A 13100-nucleotide genomic window follows, 5' to 3' on the forward strand; every position below is an offset into this window, starting at 1 on the left:
AATATTGTGTTTGGTTGAATGAAATAGAGGTGTAATAGCATAATGGAAAAAACTAAAATGACTAGAATACTTTTAGCATAAATTTGTTTTGGTAAATGATTATTGTTATTGTTATTTAAATTTTAATAAGATTATTATTATCAATAATAAATTATTTAATCATATTTAAACATAATAATTATTAAATATATTATAATTTAAATATATAATTTAATAAAATTCTTAATAATCAATATTCTTATATGAATTTATTCAAATCATAATATATGATACTATAAAATATAAATTAACATAATTATTATTAAATATATTATAATTAAAATATATAATTTAATAAAATTCTTAATAATTAATATTCTTATATGAATTTACTGAAATCATAATATATGATACTATAAAATATAATTTAAAATAATTAATATTAAATATATTTTATTTAAAATATATGATTTAATAAAATTTAAAATAATTATAACTAATAAATTATCTTATATGAATTTGTATAATTTAAAATAATTATTATTACATATAATTTAATAATAATATATAATTTCATAAAATTATTGATAATAAATTTTTTTATATGAATTTATACAATTTAAAATAATTAATATTAAATATAATTTAATAATGTTATATAATTTCATAAATTTCTTAATAATAAAATGTTCTTATATGAATTTACTAAAATCAAAATATAACTTGAGAATTATATTCTGCATAGACATAATTAACTTATATTAAGAGAAGGTTAGATGAAAATGAAATTCTACATCATAATCCATATGTTATATAGTTTTACAACATCAAAAAGTTTGAACATTGATTTTTAATGGTGAGAAAGAAATCTTCTAACCCATTCCAATCGGGCAACAGAAGGTAAACTAAAGAAAACGATCATTTGAGTTGGATGATCTGGAATTTTACTCAAAGCATCATACCGCTGATCGTCGGTTAAACCTTCAATTTCCCATAAGGCTGAATATAAATTTGAAGCTTTCTCTTCCATCTTTTGATATTCTTCTGACTTCTGCTGAACTACGACCTCCGAAGTAATACTCCTACTGATTTGATCGCCAACGGCCTTGATGTTTTCGGCCAATAAAGTGGCAGCCTCATCAAATGAAGAAGACATATCACGAGCATCAGATTTCTTCTTTCTCTCGTTTGAAGATGAGGAACCCTCTTGGTCTCTATCTCTTCGCGGCTCCATACCAGAAACATCCATGTCGTCTAAAGAGACGTCAGCTTCGCAGTCATAGAATGTGTTTCTCTCTTCATTCATATCTGTAGTAGGTACGGTACATCCTCAGCATATATTTCTTCAAGAACATCAGCAGCTGTTTGAGCGTCTTTCCCAGTCGCTCGATCTCTTGCGTATATGGCAGTAAGCTGGTTGTAGTAAGGGAAAGTACGATGTCTGAACTGAGCGGCTTCTTTGTGACTCTAAAAAAAATGAGGAAACCATATTAGTTATAAGTTTGGTAAAAAAAACAAATAAATACTTGAAATACATTTTACCTTTACATAGGATTCCCAAACTGCATCTTCAGCAACAACGAGCTGCCTATACTCGTCCCAACCAAAACCGCTATTGTTTTGGCCATTAAGCATGTCATAGACGATTGACCATTCCCTTTTTAGTAACCGGATCCTCGATTCAATATTTGGTTTCGCCTTCAACATTGTATTTGGTAAAGCCTTTTCTAACATTTTTTTCCAACTCGTTCAAATAACCGGCTTTGAACCCGGTATCAGCATTAAATGTTCCAACGTTGTGCAAGTCCACCATGCAAGAAACTAAGGCTGCATCTTCTTCTGGAACCCATTTTCTTTTGGTTCCTTGAGAAGCTTGAGAAGAAGCATGTGTATGTGGAACACCTGACATAATTATCTTAAGAAAAAAAAACAAATTAACATTATTTACTTTTTTTAATATCATGAATCAAAAGGTGAACAATTTATAAAATTTTATCGTTAGTTCAATATCATGAATCAAAAGCGCAATAATAAATTTAAAATTATAACACATGCTGAATGAAAATAAATTAAATTATAATTCAACAAGTTTAGTACAATACAGAATTTTATTCAAACACCATCAAAGTTTCATAAACTACATACATAAAATAACATCAACAAATTAAGTCAAACTCAATTTGTCCCTAAACCTAACTAATTTCTAGATGCTTGCCATTCATCGAACATTTGGTTGGCTAGTTTTATCCTCCAAGTAGCCCAAGCATCCGATGGATGAATATTTGTGATATTCGGTTCATCGTCATCCACCACATTACTAGCTAATCCTTCTCCCACCTCCGCTTCAATGGGATCAATACTCATATGGGTTCGAATAAAATTATGGAGCAAACAACATGCAATAATAATTCTATTGTGCACCCTTACAGGATAGAATGATGGACTCCTAAGTATTCCCCGTCTAAGTTTTAATAACCCAAAGCATCTTTCAATAATATTACGTGCTGAGGCATGTTTCATATTAAAAAACTCTTGCGGAGAACTTGGTTGATAACCCTGACGTCACTCGTTCAAGTGATATCGTTGTCCTCTAAAAGGTGCAAGAAATCCCTCACAATTTGTGTATCCAGCATCAACTAGATAATAACAACCTATAAAATAATTTTTTTAAATGATTAATTCAGCACAAAAAGTTTGATCTTAATGAACAATATCAAAGCCCTCTAACTATCCACTTTACCATGAGGAACTTTTAGTCCATGTCTTCTACTAATGGCATCTCGAAGAATCCATCGGCAACTGAACCTTCCCAACCAGGAAGAACATAAACAAATTGCATCTCAGGTGTACAAACACCTAGCATATTTGTTGCTATGTCACCTTTTCGCGTTCGATATCTAGGTTTATCAACTATTGGAACCCTAATCTTGATGTGGGTTCCATCAAGAGCACCTAAGCAATTCTATATCATATGATATAAAACCTTGAGTTAGAATACTATTTTAAATCTAAATCAACTAAATGTTGTACAAGCTATATATAAAACTCAGTCCAATACCTTAAACCATTTCCACCTTGTGTCAGAAGAATCGGCTGTAATTGGCTCCGGCTTTTTAAATAACACATCTTGTAATCGTATGACAGCATTTAAAACACTATGAAATGCTCTGCTAACAATTTCCTCGGACCTTCTAAAGTGATGCTTGATAACTCGATTTTTCAGGTGATGGGAGATGATATGTAAAAACATTGCTACTTGCTCGTCAACAAGCATGAACCTTGACGACTTCAATCCCCCTATCGATTCTAACATCTCACATAGTTTAAAAAAGGCAGTTCTATTCATCCTAACTTGTTCAATACAGGTCTCGTCATTAGCATATACAAGCCTTTTCACATAATCCTGTTTTGCATAAAGATCTAAGGTATAGGACCTAATCCTTTGTCTATGTAGGCTAAGGCTGGCACCTATTCTAAATAAGAACCAAATCGCAATTCTACAGATTTCCAACCATATTGTCACAGCAATACCAATTCTTTTACGCCTCACACTTTGTGCAATTAAAGGCAGACGAGCCATTACTGCAACATATTAAAATTAGAACACAGTATCAAAGAATTGAAGTTGCAATTACACACTTTAATTTCATTTCTTTATCAATCACCCAAAAAAGTATATATTAAATGATATTTAAATACATTTTAAAGTATATATTAAAGGTATATGTAGTTTTGCATAAAATTAATTGTTGGTATTTGTTAGATTATAACTAAACTCATTATAATTTAAAATTATAAAGCATGTTCAAAGTTGATACAACAATACAAACGTGATTAAAAATTGATAGAAAGTTTCGACTGCTATTTCTTCTCTTTATGGAGATGGATTGATTTTCCATTCCGATATCAACAAATACATTATTAATTTTTTTAGTTACATTATAAAAAAAAAGTAGGCAAGTGATTTTGGAAAAATATCATGATTAATTTATATTATTTTGTCAGATTATCAATTGTACTTGAATCATATTTATTGAATTCATTGTTTTAAGTTACTTTCACTAATTCATAAAAAATTATAAACGAATAAAACCGAATCAAATTCAATGAAACCAAACAAAATCAAACTCTGGTTTGTATGTCAGTTGTTCTGGTTATAAGCAACTACCAACGGCTCGATGGGTATTTGAATGAATGCGAGGCCAAGCTGGCCACTAACTCTTCTTACGTGGCATTTCATTTTAGTTTAGTTAATTAATTTTAAAAAGTCTACTAAACTAATTATAATTAAAAGAAAGGTGATAACAGAATAGGAAAGAAAAAGGAATGCTTCAATTCTCTTTAAATATTTGGGCTAGCTCAGTCGAAGACTGGGTCTATCAACTGCACCATTTAGCATTTACCGCCACTCAAATATCTAATAACAACACCTCTGCGTCTTAAAAGAAACAAATTTATATTGACAAAAATTTCACCTAAATGGCACCTAATACACGGGTGTAATTGCTGCGGTCATCTCTCCAATCTGCAACTCTATATCACATTTTGTTAGTCTTATTTTTTCTATCCCTTGTAAGCTTTTTGTCTTCCTCAGAGACTGTACAGTACCTAATGTCAGGCTAAATTTTATTCCAATAACCATAACCAAAAAAGCAGTAAGCTGTAATGAGCAATACAAACATACAAACAAAACCATACAAACATACAAACAAGCAATCGAGGAAAACATACAAACAAAACCATGAATACTAATGGAAAACTAACCTGTAATGAGCAAATCAGGGACGACTGTGATGAAGAAGTGTTGGAACAAATAACCTGCAATGATCAGCCCATTTATTGGTCATTCCTCACATTACATACATATGAATTTTGTTGCAAGCATCCATATCTGACTCTTGACAATGCAAACATTTGATAGTCTTATGAATTTTGTACTGCCAGCACCCTTTTTTTTGCTAAGCGTAAAGAATTCATTAATAAGAAATAAAATAACCCCCGTCAACAAAGGAGCAGGGTAAAGGTCCAACCAAAATTAACAAGCCGACCAGCGGCAAAATCAAAGGAAACCGCAATACAAATCAGCCAAAACAACAAAAACATAACGGAAAACAAGAGACAAACAGCCATAGAAACCACAGATTAAAGAATACAATCACAACCGCCCCATGAACATGCATTGTGGTTCAACAAAAGCTTTCGCCAAAGCATTCGTGAAGTAGATTTATTAATAATTACTCGAGCTATTCGTCTAAGTTTGAACAAGTTCCAAATTTGAGAGACTAACTGTGCTTGCCTACTTCAATTCAGATATTATAGGTTGGCTTGCCGCATGTTAACGGTGTTAAAGTAAAACCATAACAATACACCCTTGAGATAAATCCTATTTAGAACATAAAATAGCTAGCAACCGCGGCTGCTTCTGCGGCAATAGCCGAGACCTCAAGTGCGGCACCACTGCTAGGACCAAGGCAAAGAGGGCCATGTTGGCCAAATCAAGAACAACAATTTGGCGGGCCATTTTGGTTTGCTGGGGTTTATTGAGAAGGAAAAAGACTGGGGATGGAGAAATGCAGTTTTATTGTATTTAACAGTAGAGAAGCACTGCACTGCACAATTTCTTAAGGGTGGGGGTGTCGGATTTTCTTTTAAACAGAAATTATTTCGATAGTACAGATTTCATAACTCACATCCTATTATCAGCCCAATATATACATATTACTGCTCATAATATCTCCAACTTTATCATGATTATTCAATTAAAATTTTTTTAAAAATAAACAATCGATTCAACTATCAGAAATAAACAACCGATGCTTCTCATGCAATGAAGATGATGATTTATAACCCTCTGTAATCATGCTTCAGAAAAGACAAGCAAATCAGCATGCAAAGCACCCACAATCCAAGGCAAAGACAGAAAACTAAAATGAAAAGTTCATTCATACCTCACGCCGAGACCGAGAGAACCTAATGAAGCAGTGGCTTTCAAACGTGCTGCAACAAATGAAAGGGAAAAAACGATCGACAGAGAAAACCGGTAAAGGCAGACGAGGAGAAATTATGAGGACAGAAGAGGAGAGGGTCGGGTAGGGAGGGAGGGTAAAACAGAGAGTTGGGGAGGGAACCCGGACGTAATATGTAATACTCGATTTGGGAAGGGATTAGAAAAGCAGGGAATTTAGGGATTAGGTCGGGATTGTATTACGCGCTTAATACCTATTACAGCGAACCAAACGCCAGAATAGGGGCATAATGTAATAGGCGCGTAATCGGGGTGTAATGGATTAGCTAATACACTGAACCAAACACAATGTAATAGAGTTATATCACTATTTAAATTATATACAATTTTATTCTTTTAGGATTTATATTATTTATTTCGGTAATTTTAATTTTACTAGAATATTTTACTGAATTACTAAAATTTCAAGAAGATAAATTTTTTTTATGAAGATCATACATCGAATTAGTTCAAACAGATCAAATAAATCTCATCTCATAAGTTGACTTTTATGAAACTTTTTGTGCCCAAAGATTACGGGCTTTAATTTGAACTTAGGAAAATGGGTCATTTCAACATGGTCTCTTGGCAAAACAAGCGTGGCGCATCACTATGAAAGAGTTGGATTTTACTATAATATGGAATGCCTCCTGAAGACCGAGGCGGGAAATACTGACTCTTGGGTATGAAAAAACATGTTGACTAGTAAAAATCTGGGTTTCTTACAAAAATATTATAAAAAAATAAAAATTTACCAAAATATTATAACTTTTTTTATTTACCAAAATATTAATTTTTTATTTATGAAAATATAACAAAAAACCTGCAAAAAGCTGGAAAAAGTTGAAAAAACTGGGTCAGGCCAATGCCATTGGCGGCACCAATAGTGCCATACTGATTGGCGGCACTACTCGTATTATAAATACGAGCTCTATCCAGCTGAAGGGAGAAAAATTAGAAGAAAAAGAAGAAGAACAAGAGGTGCTGCAGAAAAGAAGAGAAAAAGAGAGAAAAAGAAAAGAAAAAGAAGGTATTTTTTTTAAAATAATTGATTATATTGTTGTTATTGTTTTGTATATTTTGTAATATTTTTTGTTTTAGTTTAGTTATTAAGATTAATAAAACTCAAATTGATAGTTTTAGTTAGTATTATTATTGTTGTTGTTGTTGTTGTTGTTATTGTTGTTGTTAGTATTAAGATGTTATTAATGTATTAAGATGTAACTTAGTAGTATTATTGTTAGTAAAAAAACTAGTATTATTATGGTTAGTTATTATTTTTATTTACCAAAATAAACTAGTTAGTAAAAAACTAGTATTATTATTCTATTTTTAGTAAAACCTTAATTATTAATTTTAGTGTGTATTATTTTGAGTATAAAATTATTAATATTATTATTGTGTTAGTTATTAGGATTAGTGGTTAAACTGTTTTCATGTACAAAATTGCATATTGAAACATTAAATTTTTTTAAAGTAATTTATTTACCGTTCGAGAATTTTGATGAGATTTTGTTTATTTTTTGACAGATTAAATATTGAAGATGGATGCTAAGTTTCTTGTATGCGTTTATTTCGATGGAGTCATCTTGACAACAAGTGTTGGATGTGTATTTGAATGTCGGCAACAAGTAGCAATGAAATTTAATAGAAATGTATCGTTCGATGAAATGAAGGCAAGGATTAATGCAAAAATTCTTAGACGTTGTGGGAGAAGGATATCAAAAATTTTCTACAAGTTTCCAGTTTCGACAAATCCGGTCAAATTCGTCGAAATGGAACTTGTAGACGACGAAGACGTGGAGACAATGGTCGATCTGTACTATGGGAATGGGAGTGAGAAGAATGCACCGATTCACTTATTTGCTGAGTTAGTCGGTATGGAGCAAAATGAAGATGTCAATGCATCTGATGAAGGACACGGAGCTGAAGAACCGTGGATGATGGCTCCAATATCATACGTTGATAGTGAATCGACTATGGGTGGGATGGGTATCGACCTGAATTTTACACTCGATGTTGATATGGTTGGTGGTGAAGAAGAAGGTGCTGGCGAAGAAGAATGTGGTGGCGATCATTGGGATGAAGAGGTCGATAGTGACGGTGATCCCAATGTGGACGATGTACCTGATGATATTGACGATGAAGATGTCAACAACGATGAAGGCATTAACGCTTCTTCGGTCGGGGAGCAGATACGGTATATTTTGGTACACAATAATCTTGGGCCACACATGTTGCTCATAGACCCCGACGCAGCGCATGTAGCTGAGTTTTCGGAGTACCCTAAAATAGTTCATTCTCACGGGCTGGCCGTAACATCTAATGATGAGGAGTTATTCATAGGCCAGAGATTCAGGTGTAAAGAAGAGTGCATATATGCCATTAAACGGTACAGCATGAAGATATCAGTGGATTATAAAGTCTCTGTGTTTACTCCGACAATATATGTTGGGGAGTGTTGGAAGGCAGCGGAAGGCTGCAATTGGCAGGTACGAGCTGCATTCATTAGAAGTTCTCAGATGTGGGAGATACGAAAATTTGTTAGTCCTCATACATGCACATCAACACGTATGACAGAAGATCATGGAAAACTTGATTCGAAAACTATCTGTACGTGTATCATGCCAATGGTTAAGGACATGCCGACCATTAAAGTTTCGGTACTGATTGCTGAAATGCAAGCACGATTCCAGTATCGAGTCCCATATCGGAAGGCAGGGATAGCTAAATAGATGGCGATGGAGCAACTGTATGGGGATTACGATTCGTCGTATAATGAGCTTCAAGGTTGAATAGCTGCTATGCGGGAGTACATACCGAGGACTGTGATTGAGTTGCAGACAAAGCCATATTACGGCCCGGATGACCAGTTACAGCCGGCAAAAAGGATTTTCCATCGGATGTTCTGGACGTTCGATTCATGTGTGCGGGCATTTCCCCACTGCAAGCCACTTGTACAGGTGGATGGGACCTGGCTGTATGGAAAATATACACAAATCCTACTTATTGCAGTTGCTCAAGACGGTAACAGAAACGTGCTCCTGATAGCATTTGCTATCGTAGATAAAGAGAACATGGAGTCTTGGGAATTCTTCCTCACAAATCTGCGGAGGTATGTTATTAAGAACGATAACATTTGTATCATCTCCGATAGAGGGAAGGGTTTAATTACAGCTATTAGGCGTTCCGGTGTGCCATGGAGATCCGTTTACTGTATCCGTCGCATTGCGGCTAACTTTCACAAAGATTATAAGAATGCAGAGTAGAAGAGACAAGTCGTGGCAATGGGTATATGATAACCTTATAATTTCAATATAAGTTGTAATGTTTGATGTTATCGACTTATTTTTCCTTAATATGTATGCAGCGTACGAGTTAGAGCCACATATTTTCCGGCAAAGAATGATCTGACTTGAGAGTGACATGGAGGGGCAGACAAACACATCTTTCCGACAATGGTTGGGCACAATGGAGCCGTGGCAGTGGGCTCAAAGTTTTGACGAGGGCTTTCGTTATGGCCATATGACCACAAACTTAGTCGAGGGGATCAACATTGTCTTGTTAAAGACACGTCATCTTCCGATTGCATCGGTATTTTCTACTACTTTTTACAGGCTGGCTACTTTGATGCCAAGGATTGGTCAGCAGCAAGTTGACCAGATGGAGGCGGGACACGTGTTTGTCGAACATGTCAGGGATGCAATGGTCGCAAACCATCGGTTGACGAGGTCAATGAACGTGGAAATATATTCACGACGACTGAAAACGTTTCGAGTTACTGAGACCATCAGTCATCGACCTGGTATACCAACTAGGTCCTACGGAGTTGGTCTCCGAAACAGACGGTGCGAGTGCAGGAGGTTCGAAACACATCATTATCCCTGCGCGCATGTCGTGGCAGCGTGTGCTAAAGTGAACCTTGATGCTGAACAATATGTCGATGATGTGTACACGCTGGAGCACACATTGCGTGTCTGGGAGAATGAGTTCCCCGTCCTGCCTGACCTATCTACGTGGGAGGTGCCACCGATGACTTTTGAGCTTCTTCCAGACAGAGGGCTACGGAGGAATCCAAGGGGTCGTCCGCAGTCAAGCAGAACTCGTAATAAGATGGACATTAGGGAGAAATCTGATAGAAAGCGTTGTGGAATATGTAGGTTAAGTGGTCATAGTCGGAATAAATGCCCTAACCGAAACTTTAATGTTGGACAGTCGTCCGGATCGGGTCGGAATTGACCTAATGCTGACAAATTTTTATGTATATTGTTATAAAAAGTATAATTCATTTGATATAATTTTCATTATTTGGCTTATGCTTATGCTTAAATTGTATCCAAATTGTATCCAAATTAAGTTATAAAATACCATGTGCGCTTTTGGAATTCAACTTTAATATCGACAGTAGATGCATTTATAATTGGATTCAACTTTAATATAATGAAAAAATAGAATAATTAAATTTATACAAAAAATTTCAGAAGTAAGCAAATATGAAATTAGAAAAATTAAATTTCTACAAAAAGTGCATTAAACCCCTAAAATTGATGGTTAAATGGTGTTGTCCTAGGGGTATACCTATTTGGAGGTTGACGATCATGTTCTGGGCGATGACCAATATCATCATTTGGCGCAGGTGGGGGTGTGGCAAACATAGAGGAAAAATCATCATTTGCCGCCGACGAACTTGATCCGTAATAAGTGCCATGATGCTGTGGATATGGGTTGGACGGGCCGGGCATGCCGTACTGCGGCGGGTGGGATCCGAACAGTTCAAAGTTGTAGGCGAATTCGCCCGCCAAATCCAGACAATAGCCATGTGAATCTGTGGATTGTTCGGGATCTGGCTGGGGCTCCTGCTCGGGCTCTGCTGGTTGCGGAGCGTACATCGCCACCGAATCTAGATCCATCAGGTCCGCTGCATCCGATCCCCCAAGTTGCTGCACGTACGGGTGGATTATAGTTGACTGGCCTCCAAGTAAATATGGCTTTCCGCAGCTATAGTACCATCGTATATACTCTAATGATGGTTGCGGGTCGATAGCCACAACCATCTGAGGTATTCGGCGCGATCGATGGTTCCACAGTGCCACAAATTTTCGGTGCTTAATTCCCCAATCCAATTGAAATTTTCCTCTTTTACTCATGCCGTGAACTTCCCCCAGCTGGCACGGTGGATCCGGGATAGGTTGGATGCAGCCAAACTGTCATAGCACCCTATCTCCGTGATACCACTCGACTACGTTGAAATTGATAATTGGTGCGTTAGTGTACCATATGTGGGAATCAACGTATGAGGACGAGGGTACAACGTTTGTGATTTTCGGCCTACGGTATGGCATCCATATAAACTGCATGATAACATTGTAACGAGTTAGAGCCATAACGTGTGAGTAAGATATAGAAATAGAATAGATGTCATGAATATTAGAATAGCAGTTTACCCCTTCCCGGGCATGCTGTTCAATCATCATGCGGTATATCGGGACATCATACGACTTCCCGATGCCTGGACGAACAGTCCACCTATAAAAAATAATATAGGGTTTAGGGTTGGTAACATTAGTCAATATATTATGACTACAAAATAATGACAATTTATATTTTATCACCTGAGTGGCAGTGGATACACATACGGTTGGTGACTAACGGATGCCAAAAACGGTAGCCGATAAAGCGCCCAGGACTATAGCAGTATGAGGCATCAGCCGATGTCATGGACTTTCGGCTTTGTCGCTCGACAAAGCTCCCGGTACAGCATTGCTAGAACGGCGGAACCCCAGCTATACAACCTAGCAGTGGATAGATCAGCTAGTAGGGACAAGTACATCAAATGCACACTGTCACCGTTTGCATCAAGCATGAGTACTGCCCCTATCATATGCATGATGTACGCTCGAGCAGCGCACATCAACTCACCTTCACTGGCATTCGCTGATAATTGTCCAATTTTAGCTTTCAGCCATATAAATTTTATGCCGAAAAAATACGACTCACCGTCCTCTGGCGAGTCTCCCAGGAGTTGATAACAAAGTGCAGCCAGATCCGTAAATGCAGATACTCCCGTTACGGGACTCCCGTCAATTGGAAGCCCAAGCTGCAATGTAACATCCTCCAAGGTCGTCGTGCACTCCCCGCACGGAAAATGAAAAGTGTGGGTCTCCGGGTGCCACCGCTCCACTAGCGCAGATAATATATCAAAGCGCAAGTCAGAGGACCGGATCAATGCTATTGACCTAAATCCGGCTAGCTCCAAGTACGGCATCAATCGTGCATACGGAGCTTTCTTTAAAACACTCACACGGCCCCTTAATACTCGGAACGAGTCCTGATAGTGTTAAATTACAGAAAAATTATTACGATAACATAATTTATTTGTATATACTGCGTATATCCTTTTTAAATAAATAGAACTCGTGATTAGTAAATAATAAATCATACCGCGTTATTAGCCGCAGCAAATATGTGTTCACCGTTTCCAATCAATCGAGCCATTACGATGCCTGCAAGTTGAAAAAAAAGTTAGTAAAAAAATCGAGCCATTTATTCGTATTTTTTTCTCTGCATTTTATTCCTTTAAAAAATATCATAATTTCTAATTTTATAATTTTACATTATTTCAGTGCATAATGTTTGAAATTTATTAAATTTGTGTGTTATTTAAATTAATTTTGTGTAAGAAAACAACCCTTACCCCTGCCATTTGCTCGTATTATTTTCTCGATTTTTATTACTTTCAGTAAAAATATATTATTTTCGTATTTTATTATTTTATATTATTTTAGTACTTTTTTTGAAATATTTTATATTAATTATTTCTTAATTTTAAAAAAAGTTAGTATTACTACACTCTTACTTCCGCCATTTGTTCGTATTTTTTGGTAAATAAAAAAAGTTTATAATATTTTGGTATTTTTTATTTTTTTGTAATATTTTGGTAAAAACCCAAAAAAACCTTTTTCCCTGCCCTTTGCTCGTATTATTATTTTCCCCATTTTTATTACTTTGAATAAAAATATATTATTTTCGTTTTTTATTATTTTATATTATTTAAGTACATTTTGTTTCAATTATTTGTATTGATTATTTCTGAATTTTTTTAAAAATTTACTAATAC

The 13100-nt window shown here is 35.5% G+C and overlaps 1 protein-coding gene across 1 annotated transcript; it reads right to left on the bottom strand.

The window, feature by feature from the left end:
* Positions 1-11687: 11687 nt before the first annotated feature.
* Positions 11688-12478, bottom strand: LOC107919231 (protein MAIN-LIKE 2-like). Its single transcript, XM_016848734.1, has 2 exons — positions 12425-12478; positions 11688-12311 (listed from the first exon to the last, which is right to left on the bottom strand). Exons 1-2 carry the CDS (start codon positions 12476-12478, stop codon positions 11688-11690), a joined length of 678 nt encoding a protein of 225 aa, XP_016704223.1.
* Positions 12479-13100: the final 622 nt, after the last annotated feature.

Source organism: Gossypium hirsutum, chromosome D13 (assembly GCF_007990345.1).
Source record: "Gossypium hirsutum isolate 1008001.06 chromosome D13, Gossypium_hirsutum_v2.1, whole genome shotgun sequence".
Taxonomy (NCBI): Eukaryota; Viridiplantae; Streptophyta; class Magnoliopsida; order Malvales; family Malvaceae; genus Gossypium; species Gossypium hirsutum.